The sequence below is a fragment of the Neophocaena asiaeorientalis genome, unplaced genomic scaffold (genome assembly GCF_003031525.2).
Source record: "Neophocaena asiaeorientalis asiaeorientalis breed wild unplaced genomic scaffold, Neophocaena_asiaeorientalis_V1.1 scaffold211, whole genome shotgun sequence".
NCBI lineage: Eukaryota > Metazoa > Chordata > Mammalia > Artiodactyla > Phocoenidae > Neophocaena > Neophocaena asiaeorientalis.
In genome coordinates this window covers 1173201-1194628 of record NW_020172824.1, presented here as the reverse complement: position 1 = coordinate 1194628, position 21428 = coordinate 1173201, and the positions used below count along the sequence as shown (strand labels likewise).

The 21428-nt window shown below is 36.5% G+C and overlaps 1 protein-coding gene across 1 annotated transcript in view; it reads left to right on the top strand.

The window, feature by feature from the left end:
- The first annotated feature begins 13771 nt into the window (after positions 1 to 13771).
- The window catches only part of ZBBX (zinc finger B-box domain containing), a 112005-nt gene continuing 104348 nt past the window's right edge, over positions 13772 to 21428 (top strand). The window contains exons 1-2 of the mRNA XM_024741894.1: positions 13772 to 13804; positions 20051 to 20167. Of these exons, the coding sequence (XP_024597662.1) occupies positions 20100 to 20167 (68 nt within the window). The 5' untranslated portion in view covers positions 13772 to 13804; positions 20051 to 20099. The remainder of the gene's footprint in view (positions 13805 to 20050; positions 20168 to 21428) is intronic.

Sequence of the window (21428 nt, the reverse complement as noted above, 5' to 3'; positions counted from 1 at the left end):
TTGGAGTGAGTATATTTTCTATTTTAAAAATAGTTTCTACATCTTCACCTATCTGTCTATATCTATGTATATTTATGTAAACTTAATAGTGAAAAAGGTCAATAAAATTCACTAAAAGAAACATTTTACAAACTGCTAATGGGCAGGTTTTTGGGGCCCATAATTTACATGATAAACAGGTTATACTGCTTAGCTCTTACATCATGTTTTTAATTGGTTGTGACTTGTAATTCAATAGTTCAATAAAGACAGAAGTGAGGTAATTGCATTTTACTTCCACCTTCTCCATTAATTTGGTTTTCTTATAGGCAAATTATATCTCTACTTCAGTTTCCTCTTCAGTGAAATGAGGACAACCACGTTAGCTATCTTTTTTTAAACTAATTGCCTTTGACAAATTTTAATATTATTTATTAAACTTTAGTATCAAAAATTAATTGAGGCAATGACTGGAAAGAATTGCAGGTATATGAAGAAAATATTCATTAATATTCTGTAAGGTAGTATCTTTATTTCTTGGAGCAGTTTAGAAATACTAGCAACCTGATACTTTTTGAAAACTAAACCCAAATAAATAATGCTAAAAAAATCCCAAGATTGTGATAAAATCAATAAGAATGAATAAAATGAGTGGCAGTGGAGATTCATTTAGTTGAGCATAAGAAATAATTGGATATACTTCTTGAATCAGTTAAAACTTAAGCTGCTACAGTAATCTGATAGACCAGTTCCTGACTATTGTTACAGTAAAATAAATTTTCTACCCCAAGGACAAATCCTTACTACAAAGTTAGATTTAATTTACTTGAGGAGGGAGGAAAATAGTGCTCTAATGTCCTTCTATAAAGTTGATTTTCAAAAATTTTATATCAAGTCAGTTATGGAACTTATTAAAATGAAGATTCTAGGAGACAGATTCAGTAAATCCAAGGTGAAGCCCCAAAATCTGTATTGGAAAAAATAAGAAGGATCTGTGGTGATCCTGATGGAAAAGGTCCTCAGAACTTAATAAAAGAAACACCAGGTCTACAACTTCCTGACTTCATAGTGAATTTTTGTCAGTATCCCAATTTTTTTACTCTTTGCCTTTGACAAATTTTAATATTATTTATTAAATCTGGTCATCTGATCCTGAAAATAAAAACTTAAGCTGCTAAAAATAAATTCAAATATAGTGGCTTTAAATAGGAAAGAAGTTAGTTTTTCCTTTTATAGAAGAGTCTGTCTGGGGATGGGCATCCAGACTGGAGATTCACTCACATTCTGTTGGTAAGAATTTAGTCATACAGCCACACCTACCTTTTAGAGAGTCTGGGAAATGTAATCCTTAAGTAGTTTACTATATTACCAGGTAAAAGGATTTTTTGTTTTGTTTTGTTTTAGGCTAACTAGCATTCTGCTAGCGATAGTTATATTTAGCTTGGGCTCTGAAAGCAGTTGGTGAAATCATTGCATCATCAGATAGAAACCATATCTTACACTTACTCCCTAGGGACTCTTATCTCATCCTATTGCTTTAAATTCCATCCATATGTTGATGATGCCCAAATTTATATTCTCAGCTTTGATCAGTGCTGGAAATATATCAGAGTGTTATAGTGAACAGTTTACTCATCCATCCACTTAAATGTCAAATCAGATAATGGCACCAACACCCATCCAAAATCTAGAAGCCAGATTAGACTTCTCCCCTTCGCATGAAGACAATCCCTGACATTTCCATCTTGACTTTCTTCCATTGTAATAGAAACCCTGAGTTTTAGACAGATACCTGGTCTCCCAGATACAGACTATATTTCCAGCTTCCCTCACAGCCAAGTGTTGTCACATGACCAAGCCCTGTTTAATGGAATATAGATGGAAGGCATACATGCAATTTCCAGGTCATGCCCATAAAAGAAGTGGTGGCAAATTGAACTCTCATACTTTCACATAAGTATTTATAGCAACTTTATTTGTAAGAGACAAAAACTAGATACACTTAAATATCCATTAAAAGGTGAGTGTATAAACAGATTGTTGTATATCTATCCAGTGAAATAGTTCTCAGCAACAGAAGGGAACAAATTGCTGATATACACATCAACATGGAAAAATTTCAAAAACATTATGCTGAGTGAAAGAAGATTTACACAAAAGAGAACAAACTTTATGTTTATAATAAATTTTAGAACAGGAAAAATTATTCCACAGTGGAAGATAGCAGATCAGCGGTTGTTTGGGGGTATTAACTGCAAAGAGGCAAGCAGGAACTTTTTGGGGATGATATATATTTTCTCTATCTTGATTTTAGTGGTAGTTACATGTACACATTTGTTAAAACTCATTGGCTGTAAACTTAAAATGTGTGTAATCTATTGTATTACATTTTAAGTATATATCTCAATAATTTGGGTGAAAGAAAAGATGACCTTATTTACAGTAGAGACCAAATGGTAGCAATTAAAAATCAATCATGTTGAAAAGAAGCACTTTGCAGAACTAGAAATACAAATGGCCATTAGAAAATGTTTAAATTCACTATGAAGTAAATGCAAGTTTAAGATTTGAAAATTTTTATGATTGTCTCATATGAACTATTAAAAAAACAAACAGAGGATTCTGGTTTCTGGTCTGGTGAGCTTCTACTGGCAAGAAGGTTGGAAGTCACCATTCAGTCCTAACAACAAGTAAAAAGCTGAATAAACTGAAAAAATCAACAGTGCTTCTTAGATCCACAAGAGAAATGAGGTCACAGGGCCAACCACTGCCTCCAAATTATAGAGACCCGTAGGCAAATACAGAGAATTACAACTTTCTGGACCAGGAACATCCTGGGGAACCAGTGCCAGGGCCAAGAAACCTGAACTGTAATTGAAGAATTGAAGGAGGTGCAGTGTAGACAACTCAGAAAATTAAAAACTCCAGAAGGATCCAGTCATTGGAGGGACCGCACACTTTTGTGTGTTTTGCCTCCTGAAATTCTACCAGGTTCTCACAGTGAATACTGGAGGAAAACCCTTTATGCTTTTGGCAAGGGGAGGGGAAAAAGTTGTTTTTAAATATACCAGAGCTTTCTGTTCTTCTTCAGAAGATTCACGCTTAGGAAAAATTATTTAATCAGAGTCTAACCTGCTGGGGTTTTAGCAGAGCCTAACTGACCTGGGGGAAGGGAAATACCTAACTCCAGCTTGCTTCAGTCATTCTGTCCCAGCTGAAGGGGAGGTGGAACAACTGAGAAGCATATGGGAAGATCACAGTCCAGAGGCTCAGGCTCACTAAAGGACTGAGACCTAGTCATAAAATGAACATTTCCCCTCTTCCCACACCTTTCAGTACATTACTAAAGGCCTACTTACACCAGTTCCTTTTACCGAGTGCATCATGCCCTGCTATCAGGAAAAACATTACAAGACATACTAAAAGGCAAAAAGCATAGTTCAAGGAGACAAAGCAAGCATCAGAACCAGACCCAGATATGTCAGGGATGTTGAATTATCAGTTCAGAGGATATAAAGCATGACTGATATGCTGAGAGCTTTAATGAATAAAGAAGACATCATGCAAGAACAGATGGGCAATGTAAGCAGAGAGATGGATATTCTAAGAAAGAATCAAGGAGAAATGCTAGGAATCAAAAACATTGGGACAGAAATGAAGAATGCCTTTGATAGACTTATTAGTGGACTGTACATGGCTGAAGAAGGAGTCTCTGAACAGGAGGATATCTCAATAGGAACCTCCAAAACTGAAAAACAAATAGATTAAAGCCTAAAAAACCCCAGGATATCCAAGTGCTATGGGACAACTACAGAAGGTGTAACATACATGCACTGGGAATACCAAAAGGAGAAGAAAGAGAGAAATATTTGAAACAATAATGACTGAGAATTTGCCCAAATAAATGTCAGACACCAAACTACAGATCTAGGAAGGTCAGAGAGGATGAAGCAGAATAAATGCCAAAAACTTTACCTAGGCATATCATTCTCAAATTATAAAAAAATCAAAGATAAAGAAGCCAGAGGGCGAAACACCTTACCTAGAGGGGAATAAAGACTGATTTCTGCTTAGAAACCATGTGAGCCAGGAGACAGTGGAATGAAATATTTAAAGTGTTGAGAAAAACATCCCACTGACCTAGAATTCTGTAATTTAAGAGTTAACATAGAATTATCCTTCAGGAGGGAAGGAGGAGTAAAGAATATTTCAGATAAACAAAAATTGAGGAATTTGTTTATAGTAGACTTTCTTGAAATAAATGTTTTAAAAAAGTTCTTTAGAGAGAAGGAAAAAGGTATAGGTCAGAAGCAGATCTACACAAAGAAAGGAAGAAAACTGGAGAAGGAATAAGTGAAGATAAAAGAAAAACTTTTATGTTTCTTATTCTCAATTGAGCTAACAGACAATAGTTTGTTCAAAATGATAATAGCAACAATGTATTCAATGTTGTATATATATATATTCATATGTATATATAATGACGTGAATGATAGCAGTGATATAATAGAGGTGAGGGGAGAATTAGGATTATTTTGTTATTATAAGGTACTCATACTATCTGTGAAGCAGTTTAGTGTTATTTGAAGGTGGACTTGGATTAGTTCTAAATGTATATGATAAATACTAGGACAACAACTAAAAAGCATTTTAAGAAAGGTAAACTAACATACTAAGAGAAGAGAGAAAATGGAATCATGTAAAGTGCTCAATTAAAACCAGAAAAAGTAGAAAAAAGTGGAAGATAAAAATAACAAAGAACAAGAGCAAAAAAAAAAAAAGAAAAAAGTAACAAAGTTGTAGACATTAATTTAACTATATCAATAATTACTTTGAATACCAGTGGACTAAATGGACCAATTAAAAGAGTGTCAGCGTGGATCAAAAACCAAAATCCAACTATACATTGTCTAAAAGAAACTCACTTTAAAATAAAGACCCATATACAAAAAAGTAAAAGGATGGAGAAATATAAACCATGCTAACACTAATCAAAAGAAAGCAGAAGTAATATTAATTTCAGACAGAGCAGACTTCAGAGCAAGGAAAGTTATCAGGAATAAAGAGGGACATTGTCTTATGATAAAGGGATCAGTTCTCCAAGAAGACATAACAATTCTTAATATTTATATATTATATTTAACAACAGTGTTCAAATATGTGAGGCAAAAACTGGAAGAATGGCAAGCAGAAATATATAAGTTCATTATTATAGTTGCAGACTTCAACACTCCTCTATTGGAAATGGACAAGTCCAACAGGCAGAAAATCAGCAAGGACAGAGTTGAAGTCATCAATGCCATCAATCAACTGGATATAAAGTACATCAATAGACTACTTTATCCAACAAGAGCAGAATATACATTCTTATAAAGCTCACATGCATTTTCACCAAGATAGACCACATTCTAGGCCATAAAAAACACAGTAACAAAAATAATAGAAATCATATAGTGTCTGCTCTCAGGTCATAATTAAACTAAACTAGAAATCAATAACAGGATGATTGCTGGAAAGTCTCCAAATACTTGAAAATTAAACAACACACTTCTAAATAACACAAGGGTCAAAGAAGAAATATAAGAGAAATGAAAAAATGTTTTGAACGAAATAAAAAAGAAGACACAATTTATCAATATTTGTGGGACACAGTGAAAGCAGTGCTAAGGTGAGAAATTTATAGTATTGAATACATACATTAGGAGAAAAGATCTAAAATCAATCACCTAAGTTTCTACCTTAGAAAACTAGAAAAATAAGATAAAATTAAATCCAAAGTTAGCAGAAGAAAAGAAATAAGAATTAGAGAAGAAATCAATAATATTGAAAACAGGAAATCAATAGAGAAAATAAATGAAACCAATAGCTGGTTCTTTGAAATGATCAATAAAATCAATAAGCCTCTTCCAAGCCACCTAAGGCAAAATGAGAGAACAACTCTATGTCCACAGATCTGATAACCTAGATGAAACTGACTGATTTCTTGAAAGACACAATTTGCCAACACTTATGAAGAGATAGACTATCTGAACAGGCCTATATCTATTAAATAAACTGAACCAATAATTAATAAGCTTTTAAAACAGAAAGCACCAGGCCCAAATGGATACACTGGTGAATTCCACAAAACATTTAAGGACGGAATTATACCAATCATGTACAGTTATTTTCAGAAGATAGAAGCAGAGGGAATACTTCCTAACTCATTCTATGAGGTCAGCATTGTCCTTATAACAAAACCAGAAAAAGACATTACAGGAAAAGAAAACTACAGACCAATATCTCTCATGAACATAAATACAAAAGTCCTATCTTCAGGTCCATAGATACTAGGGATCACCCTTTATTCCTCAGCCTCTCATCTAATCAATTCCAAGTCCACTGATGAATTTTTCATATAAATATTGAATCCTTAAACTTTCTTTTAATCGTGCTATCTTGTCCTAGGCCACTAGTATCTGCCTGACTGTAGCAATGGGCTTTTATTCTCCCCTTTGTCAGAGTTGTGTGACTGTCACTACTTTTCTCCCTCTTCCCCACTTCTCCTAAGTCCCTTTCAAGTTTCAGTAATGCTGGACATTTTTAGATTCTCTAAACTTAACCATATTCTAACTCATCGTGGGGATGTTTGCCTATGCTTTTTTTTCTATCCAAAATACCCCCTAATTTCACCCATTCCCCCAAACCAGTCTGGAGCTTCTACTCAACAACTGGGCCAAAACCAGATAGGGCATCACTTAGGCTAAGAAGCCTTTCTTGAACCTCAGCTGTTGGGTTAGGTTCCTTCCTCTTTGCTTCTAGACTGTTATTTCTCATACAGTTTTAGTAGTTAATATTCTGAGTTTCTTGTCTGTACCTCCCATCTAAACTGTCTTTTCTGCAAGGACAGAATACAAATCTGTCTTGTTCATCATTGTAGCCATTATTTATCCAAGTAACTGGGACATAATAGGTCCTCAAGAAGTATTTGGTGAATGTCTACACCTTCATGAAAGCTGGCTACATTAGATGCATATGGTTTTCTGAATTAATGTGAAGATGGATACATAGGTCATGTTAACTCACAGTGGGCATAAGAATGGTAAATCTAGTTTGTTCTATAGTGGAGAGAGTTGTAACAGCTCCTTTGGAATGTTTTGGGAGCAACTTCTGTAAAAGGTAAGGCTGTTATAAAATATTTCACAAAATATGCTGAAAAATCTGCCCTTGGGGATCAGAGCTGTAGAATAAAGTTGATGAAAGAAATTTACTGTTAGATATCTCATGTCAAACAAACCTTATAACTCTTGTTTTGTGCCTCCCAGCTTGAGTGCATAAGAGAAAAAATGCAAATTTTCCAAATGAACTACAGCTAACAGTGCATAAATCTCAAGAAGACAGTACGATACACTTATTAAAACTTGTCAAGGATCAAAATGAATGTCTTTTTCTCTGAAATGCCAGCCTTTTTCTTTTTAAGGTTAGCTTTTCCCTAAAGCTACATCAATTATAAATAACTGTCTGCTAGCAAAACTAGCACAGCTACACTTAAAGTAAATAAACTAAGGAATTAAGCTGATTAAAAAATAAACAAGAGATTTTACCTTTTTTTTGATAGAATGGCTTCAAAAGAATGCCAAATGACCTTCCTATCTTTGTATATGTAGGAATATTAATTTAAAATTATGAGAGACATAGATTAATGTTCAACCATTGTTTAAAATAATTCTCTGGGAATCTAACTTTGGACTTGCCTTATAAAGGAAGTTACTTTAGTATTACAATTCTGACAGTCATCTTAGTCAAGATTCTTTTTTCTGTACAACTGAAATCAAGCCATGCCAGTTTAAGTAACAAAGGGAAATTTATTTTAAGGATATAAGAGTGTATCATGGAACCCAAAGGCTAGAATGTAGCTAGTCCTCAGGAAAGGGAAAGCTTCCATAAAATTCTCTCCCTTCTTCCTTTTTAAAATTACTTTTGTCCTTTCTTCCATTTTTTTTTTTTTTGTTTTTCTTTTTCTAGTCGACATGGCAGAATATTGTTAACCCAAGAATCACTCTCAGAGTCTCAAATATACATTCTCATGAGAAAAATGTTGTTTGAATGTATTCACTTATTTATGGACTCTGTCCACTACATCATTACAAGGGTGGGCTGGGTAGCGCAGGAAAACATGGCTGCCAAAGCTCACAGATTGTTGCCAGGCAAAGGGAGGGAAAAGAGGGTCAGATTATTGGTGCACTATAGGTGTTTATTCATCTCTGGATGGAACCAAGAAATACTAACCTCATATTAAATTAGAGGATATAGTAAAAAAAAAAAAAAAAAAAAGAACATAATGTTATGTTCAAATAAAGTGCCTTTCTAGTTCACCTGAGTTCTATCTTCATCTACTCTGAACCTGTTTACCTAAGTTGTATGTAGGTGTAGGTGTATTTGTATTGGCAACACATGTTTCAGGGACCAATGCCAGTTCTTTTTTTTTTTACCACTTATGTAGTCCATGCTTCTCAGGGGTAAATATATGAATGACAGGATAACTGAGGATCACATTAATAACTTCATTCAGGGTGTCATGCTCATTTGTGAGGACCTTGCAATGAACACTGCTGGATAAAAAAGACCAAGTATGAGTTTCATACCCATCTATTTTAGCAAAGTCGGATGAATGTCTCTCTCAAAACCACCTCCTCCATAGTTTTTTTCTTTTGTCCCCCTTTTTTTTGCGGTACGCGGGCCTCTCACTGTTGTGGCCTCTCCCGTTGCAGAGCACAGGTTCCGGACGCGCAGGCCCAGCGGCCATGGCTCACGGGCCCAGCTGCTCCGTGGCATGTGGGATCTTCCCCGACCGGGGCATGAACCCGTGTCCCATGCATCGGCAGGCGGACTCTCAACCACTGCGCCACCAGGGAAGCCCTCCTCCATAGTTTTTTGAAGGCTCCTGGGACGTTTTCAAAACTCCTCCTTTAGCTTTGGTTACTCTATATATGCTGATGACACTCTAATATACACGGCCAACCCCATCACTTTCCCAACAACTTGACCTATATTTTACTTTTTATTATTTCCAATTGCTATCTCAAAAGTAAAAACTTCAAAACTGAATTCATTTCTGTGCCATCTCTTCAATCCGCACTCTAAACTGTTCCCTGTTCTTCGACAACCACGTTTCTTCAGTCTTCAAATCCTGTTGGAGTTTATGAAATCCCCTTGAATCTATTATCTTTGGCCTGTGCCCTCTGCGTTGATTTATTCCAGACTCATCATTTCTATGTCAGACTAATATAACCACATTTTAAGCGTGTCACTTTGTCTCCATTTTCTCCTTTGGCTCTATTTTTACATTACCACCAGAATTATCTTTAAAAGATGCTGTTATAAGCATACTGAGATGATTAATTTCTGTTTTAAAAACAATTTTGTAATTTCCATTGTGAACAGTGTAATGTCTGAGGTGCTTTTAAATTTGACCCCAGCACAGCTTTTTATCCTATCTCCCTGCCACACATGGTATGTTTGAACCACCCAGAACTTCTGGCCATGCCACACACGTCTTGCTCCCATACTTTGTGAATATAATACTTGCTACATTACATATTAATTATTTGTTATCTCTCACCTCCCTCAATAGACAATGGGTTCCTCAAGGGCAGAGATACAGTCTTTGTTCCTATTTGTGTCCCTCTTAAGGGCAGCGTCTGCAATAGACGTGGTGTTGAATAAATGCTGGTTAAAAACACTATGCCCATCCAAAAAGCTTATACATTTATTTTTCAACTGGGAAACGACTGCACATTGCAGGAAGCAGGAATTTAGTATATGCCCTGATGATTTTCCTCCACTTTTGAAACATCAGTGATCATTGCCTTGTGTTATGGAAATTTATTTGCTGAAGAATTCTGTGTCATAGGTGACAGCCAGAAATTACAATGCTGAGAAAAATTATAAAAGGACAATCTCACCTCCTAACTACAAGTTTCTTCTTTTTCCTTTTTAAGTTTAGTCCTTAAGATATATTTAAATATATTTATTTCATACTAATTTACATTTTTGAGAAATCTTTTTGTAATTTTATGTTGCGTCTAAAGCTTGGCTACCCTTGACAATATGAAAAATCCCATACATATGTAATAGGACACATAGTCAGTGTCTGCCAGGGCATGAAGAAAGTAGATGCTCCATTTCAAAGTAAAGCTAAATTTCAGGACGTGTAAAAGGGAGATGGTGGAAAACATGTTTTACAATCCTGAACTGACCATCAACTTCTAACTATAAAAAAGTTTGAGAAGCCAAGAGTGGAGTGAAGATTGAAAGAGTGCTTTTGGCCAGTTTCTGGTCTGCCTTGTGTCCCATCTCCCTTCAGAAGAGGAAGGCTTGATACCTACTATCAAAATATAACTTCAAGAGTTAAGAACATGATGTTCTATGACTATAGAATTTACATGTTTCTTTTATTCATTGAGGACGGAACTACCAGGACGGTTCAAAAATCTAGATGCAAATGATGTGAAAATTGTAGATGAAAAAAACCCTACCGATTAACATGTAACTTCACAGAAACAGAGCTTTATGATTAGTAAAAGATGATCACACAAAGGTACATTTTCCTAGAGGATAAGATAACCTTTGAGTGGGCTCTTAGTGTATCTGAAAAGACATGTAATTGTTCCTTTAACTTATTTCCAGGTTTTGGATAATGTCTGTTGACAGTCCCTGACTATCATTTCAAGCCTGGTAAGATGTACATCAATGGGTCCCTGCAGCTGGGGACACAGTTGGCTGGGTTGTTACTCCATCTGAGGAGTCAGAAGTGCAATTGTTAGGCCGGTGGGTTGCTGGTGTCTGAGCCAAAGAGAGGCTGTCCTGTGTTCCCACAGCCTGGCAGGGCAAAGGATGAAAGAGCGTTTCTGTAGGTCTGACATGGGACATGCAAAAACGTAAGAGAAAATGGGTCATTTATAACTCTCTCCAGGAGGACCACTGATATCCTGCAGAGAGAAGTGAGAATGATCATTTGATGCCTAGGGGCTCATAAGCAAAAGTCTGAGGAGAATGTGCCACCTGCATCCAGAGCAATGCAGGTAAGAAGTCCCCACTGGATGGAGTGGAGTGGTCTTTGGAGAATGGGCTGCTTTAAACACCTGGGAGGCTCATACCAGGCAAGTTAAGACTGTCCTGTTTTAACCCTCATCCTTTCCTGTGATCCTAACATAGGCAATCAATAAGACTGAAACATGAGTGGATGATGAGGAATGAAAACGCAAGCTTTTCTTAATGGTTGCTTGACTCCGGGCTTCCCTGCATTCAGGAGGCCCAACCACTGTGAAACAGAACAGCCTTAATGTTAAGTCACATGCAGAGTTTTGACAATTATGCGGGACTGGACATTTTTATTACTCATCTAAGAACTTTTATTACCTGTGAGTGACTAAAAAGTCCTGAGACCAGCCACAGTTTCCCTCCAGGTAGTGTCTACCAAGTACAAAATAAGGTTACTTGATGAGCTGGGCTTACTTAATGGAAGTGTGTGTGTGTGTGTGTGTGTGTGTGTGTGTGTGTGTGTGTGTGTGTGTGTGTATGAGAGAAAGAATGTGTCTTTTTAAGCATGACCTTGCAGTTATTTTTTTGAATTCAGTAAGTCTGTGCTCTCAATTTCTTCATGGTTAGTTTTTATCTCTTTAAATTAAATTTCTAGTTCAGAAAACTTGCATTCAGATCTTGTCTTCAGACTGACACAATGAAGCATGGATTTGCCCAAACTCTCAGGAATACTGTCCTCCTGATACAGATGTGGTAACCTGTTTGCACAGTTGCTGGTGTGCCAGTTAAATGCATTCTGCTTCAGCAGAAAGGATATTTTATCTCTAGAGGTGTTACTGTTTCTACATGTTTCATTTTATTTTGTCACTAATCATGGTTTTGAAAAACAAACACTTCATATTTTTCACTTTAGTATGTAACTTGGCATGGGATTATTTTTTGGCTCTGCTTTGTTTTGTATAAGTATGCATAAACTATTTCCCTAAATATGAGTATGATAATGTCCATTTAAGGCTTCTGAAAAGTGCCAGAATAATTTATACAATATTTTTATGAGTTTAATTTTCTATTGCGCCAGTCAATGCATTGTAAAAATTCTTTTCTGAAGTAAAAAAAGTGCTGTACAGAAGTCATCAGAGTTTTTATGCAACATACTGCTCTTGATTGAGTCAGAATTGAAGTTTGTTTACTGTTCCCTCTGTCTGGAATGTTCCTTGCTCTGACTGCCCCACGTCTTCCTCTATCCCTGCATTCAGAGACCTCTCTGATCATCTAACCTAAATTTGGGCTCAATTATTTTCTATTTCTTGATCCTTATTCTTCAAAGCCCCTGACCTATAATTATATGTTTGTTTATTGTCTTTCTGCTGGCAGTAAAATATAAGATGGACAGCAGGAGGGGCTATGTTTTCTTCACTGCAGTATTTTCAGAACCTGGAACAGTGGACTCTCAATAAATATTTGTTGAATAAATGAATCAAGGGATGCATACTGGAAATACCATTCCTGATCATTCAAAGAGCACAGCTGTCTGAGAAACACAGTCTTGCACAAGAAACTTCTAGTAGTATTACACATCCACTTGAAAGTTGTCATTGTATTAGATTTAAAAGAAAGACTTGGTGAATTTATACCATGAACAGTAAGATAACCACCATAGCCTCAAAACCACCATATTTTTCAAATATTTAGCACCTACTGTTGGCCTGGCTTAGTGCCAAAGACTTAACATACATTGTTTCATTTACTCTTCCATGTTACACCATGTGTGAACTAAATGTATCCTTACCTCATTTAACCAATTAAACTGGGTCTTACAGCTTACCCAAGGTCGCACAGTAGGTGAGTTGTGGCAGGACCAGGACTCAAACTCAGGTCTGCCTTCATTTCAAAGCCCAGTCATAGCCACATGGCTATCATTGTCTTTCTTATCCATGCTGGTTATAATCTTATATAGCTGACTGCCAAGGGAAAATATTTGATGTGTTCTTAAATGAGTATTGGCAGGCACATTAATGTGGAAAGCAGTGGTGCAAGAGTTAGTGTCATAACTATAATACTTGAGATTATTAGTCCAGTAGAAGATAGATTCAGTGTGGAGAAGCATAGGAATTTTTTTGACTGACTGACTGCAGAACCAACCAGACATCCTACTTGCAGCATATATATAAACAGAGATTAAAAACGACAGCATATTTAGGAAGCCAAAAATAAGTTCACCACAGGTGACACTCTGGAAAAGTTAGAGAAGTGTGAGTTGATATTCTCTCTCTCTCTCCCCCCTCTCTTTATCTCTCTCTCTCTCTCAACTCTTAAACTCACATACCCCCATGGGTCCTGTATTTGATATAAGGAAAAGAGAGTTCTAGGCTTGTCAAAGACTTAGATTCTAGTCCTGACTTTGCCTATTGTGACCTTTGATGAGTGACTGAACAGTATGTATGTGGGAGTTCTGAACTACTTGGGTTAATTCTACTTGCGTCTGCCATTTGCTAGCTTTGTAATTTTGGGTTGTTATTCAAACTTTCTGAAATATGGTAGGGGCTCAGTAAGTGTTAGCCAAGTGTTACCCACTCCAGCACAAAGCTCCGGCACCTTCCCTTTCCTTCTCTTCCTCTCCTCCTCTCCCTCTTCCTGCTTCTCTGCAGGGCTCCCTTGCTCCCTCTGCGGGCCGAGCGCCGCAGTACCAAGCCTTCTGGTTGCTATGGGTACTGAGGTAACGCGGTAACCAAGGAGACCAAGGCGGAAGCTCCAGACAGCTCTATGCGGCGGCGATGGTGACGCACACGTCTGCGGGCTCTAGGTGGGTCGGCTGGCTGCGGTGGCGGCGGGCCTCGCAGCCGGCGTAGCGGGCAGCACGCCGGGTCTGGGTGGTGCGGGGAGCGGGCCGGAAGGCGGGAAAGGGTACTGGGCCCCAGGGGAGCTGGGGGCGCCGGCCCAGCGGGTGTTTGTTGAGCTCCTGCCTTGTGCCGGACACAGTACCAGGCCCGCGGGCTGCAGGAAGCGGCCTAGACTGCCGGAGTTGGGAGTCTTATTGTATTACAAAGCAAAGACTTCCCAGCCCTTAATGCTAATGGAGACATGAACGAGGGTGAACCCTAAACAGTGAAACCAGGCCTTCGTCACATCACTTGTACCTCTTCTACAAGCCAGCCTTTTCGAATTAAGTCTTTTTTTTTTTATTTTTGCGGTACGCGGGCCTCTCACTGCTCTGGCCTCTCCCGTTGCGGAGCACGGGCTCCGGACGCGCAGGCCCGCAGGCCCAGCGGCCATGGCTCACAGGCCCAGAGTGTAAGTTTAGTGAGGGTTCTGGTTTAGTGAGGTTTAGTGAGGGTTTAGTGAGGGTGAACCTGTGTGGTTCACCTTGTTCCTCATTGCTTAACCTGATACCTGGCACATGGAAAAAAGAAAACAAAAAGGTTTGTTGAAGTGGGTGTGTTTGTTTTAAATTCTTTTTTCATGGAGTTGATTATACAGTAAATTCAAAGCAGTAGAAAACTATTAAATGCTAAAACCTAGAACACTATTATTGACAGTACACTATGTGTAGACACTCTACTAATTGCTAGGGATTCAAAGATCAATGGTAGGACTACCCTCAAATATCTGGGATACTTGGGGAAATAACATCTATATAAGCAAAGCAGCAAAAATAACACAAGACAGAATATAGTAGCAAGTGGGTGTAATACACGTTATGTCCTTAAAGGAGAGAAGCTCGTTTCTGATGGAAGAAACCTTCATGGTAGAGGTGGCCTTTGAACTGGGCACTGAGTAGAATAAAACTTGGTGAGCTGAGAATTGGAAAATAAAGCATAATGGAGAATCTTAAGTACCAAGCTGAGTAGCTGGGTATTTTTTTTTCCTGTGTTTATGGGGAACTATTTAGAGGCAAAATACAGAGCAATCTGACACTCAAAAGGGTTTCAATGGTTTTTAAATAAATTGCTGTAAAATTTAGAAAATAGTTTTGGTAAAAGAGTTCTTACTCTAAATTTCCTTTTTATGATAGGTTAAGAGTATGAAAGCGGGGGAGAATCTGAATGATATGAATTAGTTATTTTAAGTATGTAGAACAATTTAGATTTTAAATCCTAAGAGGAGCTAACAGGACTGAGAATAAAATTGTAATTTCTGGCTTTGTCACCAATCTTGGATGGGTGCCTTAATTTTCCCATGCCTAAAATAGTCACAAGAGAGCACCTAGGATAACAGTAGATTGTATGAGAATGGATGGGAGAAATAAACTATAAATATATAAAAGGACTTAGGTTTCTAAAAGGTATGATTTATAAATTTAAAACTTGTATTTTTATAATCATATAAAGTTTTTAGTTGATAGAGAATAATAATGTATTACTTTATTATTGTGCCTTTCAGACTTCTTTAAGCTCTAGAATTTCTTTAAGTCTGACCCAGAGGCTCATTATGTAAAAATAGATGAAATCAGGGCAGCTGTGGGTAAATCAGAGCCTTGATGCTCCCCTCATTTGCTTCTCAAGGTAGTTTCTAAGGCTGCCCCCTTCTCTAACCCTGAACTCTCTGAAGCCCTTTATAGGCCACGAATCAGAGACCTTTTGTTCAGTATTCTGCAAATTAGGGAGGGGGAGATCCCTACCTTTTTATACTGGATAAACAAACTGAAGTTCAGAGACCCTCTAACACAAAGGTCTTCTGAACTTAAACCCAGCATCTTTTAATATCACTTATCATTTTTATTTTATTTAAAACAATTTTTATTGAAATATAGATCATTTAAAATGTTGTATGGGTTTCAGGTGTACAGCAAAGTAATTCAGTTATATATATATATTCTTTTCCATTATAGGTTATTACAAGATATTGAGTATAGTTCCCTGTGCTATACAGTAGATCCTTGTTGGTTATCTATTTTGTATATAGTAGTGTGTATATTTTAATCCCAAACTCCTAATTTATCCCTTCCCCCACCCTTCCCCCTTTGGTAAACACAAGTTTGTTTTCAATGTCTGTGAGTCTATTTCTGTTTTGTAAATAAGTTCATTTGTGTCATTTTTTTAGATTCCATATATAAGCGGTATCATATGATATTTGTCTTTCTCTGACTTACTTCACTTAGAATGATAATCTCTGTCGATCCGTGTTGCTACAAATGGCCTTATTTCATTCTTTTTTCAGGGCTGAGTAATATTCCATTGTTATTCTTCATGGAACTGCTTATCATTTTTAGTCAGAAATTATCTTAAAAGGATATCTTGCCCCTTGATATTTAAAGCCAAACTTTTTCAGTTGTTCTCAAGGGAACTGGCACATAGAAGGTAAAAAGTGGGTGACTTGGGTACCATTTAGTGCCCTGAAGCAGTGTTTAATTATCAGATATTTTGGTTGGTTGAAAGATTGAATGCAGCCTGGATGTTAATCTCTGATTTACTTTCAGGGTCTATGGTAGGAGAAAATGACATATATTTATTTAGTAGGGCACTCAAGCATAAGATGTTATGCTAAGGACCACGTGTCCTTAGATTAGTCCTTTCCTTAGATTAAAAAAAAAATATATATATACACATATATATTTAAAATAAGGATTATATCAGGCAGAGAAACTGTTAAAATTCTTTTATCAATTTAACTATTTTTAATTAAATGCATTTTCATTTAACATTTCTTGCTTAGGCCTTTGATTTCTAAATACTATGGTAAATACCCATCCCCAAAAGTTTGCTTATTAGACCCCTTGAAAGTATGTGCTAAAGTAAGGAAAAATCCTTATTTATTGGCTTTTAAGTTTTCAGCTCTAAGATGATCTGGGTTGTTAGAAGAATCAACTAACCTTAGATAAGTTTTCAGTTATATGAAAACAGTGGTTTCCCAAATATCCCATTCTGCCAATGGTGTGATGATAAATTCTCTGAGTCTAGGGCAGCTCTTGAATACTCTGAGTTTGTAGATTTATAGAGCATAAATTCCTTGTTTCCATTCTGTCGCGGCAGACCTTGATGCTTGGGTTGCTTTCCCAAAATGGGAACTTATGTAGAAGGATCTTTCAAACCATCATGGGCAGTTCTGGGTCATATTGTGTGTTATGTGTCTGGGGAAGAAGAAGGTTGGGGACAAAAATGATGCAGTCTAATAAATCAGGTAACTAGAAAATTTTCCAAATAACTACTGAACTTTTGGTATTCAATTATAAGAAGAAATTTATTGATCAAGGGACACATGGAATTATGAGGTTTGCATAACAGAGAGTATATCTGTATTTCCATGGTTCCATTAAGTGACTAAAGTTTTGTGCCTTGCTATTTTTCCTGCTGACATTGTTATATCCTTGCTGTCCCAAGAACGGTGACTAATTCTCTGTTGGTTTCAGGAAAGGAAACAGGCAGAAGAGCGGACTCACAATTATAATCTTCCTTTTTTTCTTCATGCAAGAAAATTGGCCTTTGTTTGTGGCTTGATAAAACATTTAATTGAGAAGAAGCCTTACTAATTGCATTCAGTGAAGTGAAATGCCCCCTGAATAAGGCTATTTATTGGCTAAATCACATTATCATCAGAGCTATAAATCTGAATCATCTCATCCTAATGAAATTTACAGATTTTTCTTTCATTCATTTCAGTCCTTGTGTATCAGTTCAGCTTTATGCATAATGTACACACACATATAAAACTGTATATCTCAATGCATAAATGAAGTTAAGGCAATTTAAGTTATTTTAATTAATCAGACATATTAACTTTGGGGATTCTTTTATTTTAATTTTTGATGATAATGGTAATGATAACATTATGGAAGTTTTCACGAAAAACTTACTGACAGTAGATGAGTGTCCAGCTGTTGGATTTCCTGATATAGGTCAAAAAGGGATACATAGACTCTCTGTTACTCTATGTCCTAGAAGTTTTTAAAAGGTGCCTTTTGTAGTCTCTGATAGAAATGAGACAAAGGTTTTACCTACAAAGAAGGGGCAGAAGCAAACCAAATTTTTTCATTCCTGTGGTATCTTTGGTTTTCTTTGACACTGATTTTAGCTTTGAGAGACAGGACTTGGTGGTTGAGAAATGAGTCTGAGTTAGACGTCTCCCCTAAGTACTTTCTTCTTTCAGAATGTCACACGGTATTGTCTTTATTTGTGTGTTTTCCCCTTGACTGTGAGTCCTTTGAGGGAAGACACCATGTCTTATTTACCATTGTAACTTCAGTACCCACAATAGGGCTCACAAAGGAGCAGCTAAATAACTTGATTGAAGGCACAAATACACTTTGTCCTATGATGCAGCCATTACATTACTTACAGTATAAAATCCATTTTGGAATTCTCTTCAGAGAATAAATTCCCTTAGAATTTCCTCTAAGGAATTAAAAATCTACCCTTTCAGGCTAAATCTGATTTCTGGAGGTAGAGTAATTTGAAACTAGATTTGAGTAAACAAAGTAGTTGCTTCTGCTGGCCACCATCATTTTTAGTTTTGAATGAGGTATAGCAAAGTAGATTTGTGTGTTTGTTGGATATATGATGGACTCTGCAGACAGTCTCAAAAGAGGCATTCCAAAAATGTTTTGATCAGTGGTTGCATCGTTGGAATTGTAAAATAATCTCCCAGAGATTCGATTCATTCGATCGTGTTGACTTTAATGTCACAGTAGACTTACACTTGATTGCTCCTGTTCTGATGTCTTCTCTGCTTAAGTCTTTGAGCATACCTTCTAGGCTTATTTCCTGTTCTTCCTGCTAAAAGTTTCAGTGATTCTCATTAGTTACAGAACACAGTACAAATACTTTAAATACTTTAACTTGGGATTTAACGTCACCCATTATTGGGCCTCAGCCTACATTTCCGAGTTTACACCTACTTTTCCCCCTCCATTCAAGAGCTGTTTTCTTCTAGCGGTGAGGAAAGTTCATCCCATCCATATCTTTATATATATTAGCCCCCTTCACCTTAAAGCCCCACTTTAAATGCTGTCCAGCTTGAATTCTCTTCTTTTGCTCCCCTCCTATATCTGTAAGTTTTATAGCCTTTGTAATTCCTACCTTGTTTTATGGCTTTGATATATAGGTCTTATATGCCCTATTTGACTCCACACTATTTGAGCCCAGAGAACAGATCTCCTTGGGCCTGGACTCCTTCATGTCTCTCAGTACAGTGCTGTGCATATAGCAGAACCTTAATAAATATTTATAGGGGTTATGAGCACATGGGAGCACATACATAAAATGACGGTATCAAATGGTTTGGGCATTTATGACTATGGACTCTATTATATTGCCTCATATTTAAGAGTGTTTGGAATTTGGAAATTTTGATTCATATAAAAACCTAATAGTTGTGCATGTGATTCAGCAGTTCAGCATTACAGAGTAAATTATTGTAGAACCGTGAGTAACTGGGATACTCAGGAAAGAGGGTGTTCTGAATAATTTAATTTTCTGGCTAACTTGGAGTTAGGCAAAAAATCTTTTTTGTTTCATTTCTTGTTGAAAAATCCTTTCTAAATATGCTAATTTTTGATCTTAGGCAAAGAGCATCATTAAATTTTTCTTTGATAAATGAGTATACTTGAATGCCTTTGGGTAATTATTGCATACCTTAGTTCTCATTTTACATTACCGTATATGTAAAAAAAAAAAAAGGTTTTCCAGTTTGGATTGTGTTTCTAAGGTTCTTTTCACTACCTACCTAGCTTTGGATATTATTTTTGGCTGGGAACAAATACCTGATATATATTGTTATAATCTTAATCATAGAAAGAGCCAGATTATGTGCTCTATTTGTCTTAAGGAATTCATTCTTCACTTTCAGTTTCCACAGTCTTTTGCTATATAATTATTGGTAAAATTTTAGTTCCGTCAGATATGTTATAGTTATAACTATATTAGCATATAAATATTTGTATAACATAATACATTTATCATTTATAATAATTTCTTGTTGTTTAACCATTGATTCGATCTTTTTCCCTCATAATGTTTTCTTGTTTAAAAATTTTCCTGAGTTATATGTATTTTCAAATTTGTAACGTTAACCACTTTATGTTGACGTAATTCTTTTGCCTTTGTTACTTTTTCAGAAGTTTCCGCCAATCACAATAATTTTTAGGCAATACTAAGACAGTAATCATGAACACCAAAGATTTTGTGGTTCTTCCATGGGGAAAAGCTGGAAATTCTGTAAAGCTAAAATATAAGTAAGTGCATATGTGTTTATTACTTAAATAGAATAGTTGCTAAAGTTTCTGTATTTTATAATTTAAAGTATTCTTTTCATATGAGGCTGTTTAGAGTTGAAATAAAATTTTGTGAATTCTCATCTCCATTTTCTTCACGTTGCTCTATTTTCAGAGAGTAGGTTTGAAATATTGTAAATCTATAATGGTTTAAAAATGAGGACTAAAATTACTTATGACACAAGAATCTATGCGAATTGGGTTCATCAACTATTGAAGCAATACAACAGAAAGTTACAAATATTTTTGTAACACTTATACAAAATTAGAAAAGAATCACCCTGAAGAAACTGAAATTTAGGGAGACTGTTAAAGTGAGAGACGAGACCTTTAAACAGGGAAGAGAAATCACTAACTACCCTTGCACTTTGCATTGTTAAAGGACTTTATGTTGAATTCACCTCTCCCAGGACAGGTATCTTCTGTCCTAGATTGCCTTGGAGATGCATTTGGACTGAGTCAGGCAATTCTGGGTATCCTAGAAATTTCAGGACATGGTAGGGGTACCAGAAGGTTCAATATACCATTTCCCTTTGAGATCATCTAGAGTCACTGGGAATTCCCAAGGCCTTCCTCTCAAATATGATTCAGGGCCAGCCATCATGGGCTGGGGGCAGACTGTCAATGTTTAATTTTAGTTTCTGAGTTCCCTGATCCAGATAAATAGTCCTGTGGGTACTCAGTGTCTTCAGAGCTTTCCTAATTCTCCCTTTGCTTTTGAGATACTGTGTGGAAAAGCATTTTGTCAACTGGAAAAAGTTATATGGCATTATCATTATTAGGTTTACTAGTTTTTGGTAGGGAGGGGAGCTATCCAATTGCTAGTATTACTAATTTTACTTTTTTAATGCAAAAAGAGAAGGGACAATGCATTTTGGTGATACGTTTTAAGTCTGTGTGTATATATCTATAAACATTCATCCAACAAACATTTGTTAAGTACACATAGTCTATACACTGTGCTAAGGAACAATGGGTACAAAAGAAGAAAGTCACAATCTTTGCCCTCAGGTAGCTTGTGGCGGATGTGAATAAGTAAAATTACATTTACAAAGTAGTGTGAAACATGGTGTGATATTAAAGCACAGGTAGCTATGAGAACATGGCCCAAACTGCTAGGCCAGGGGTGAGGAGGTCTCCAAGCTTTGCCTGAAAGATGCAGTTAGTTGGGTAGTTACTGGGTGAAACTTGTTCAAAGGCACACAGACACATAGTCTGGGGA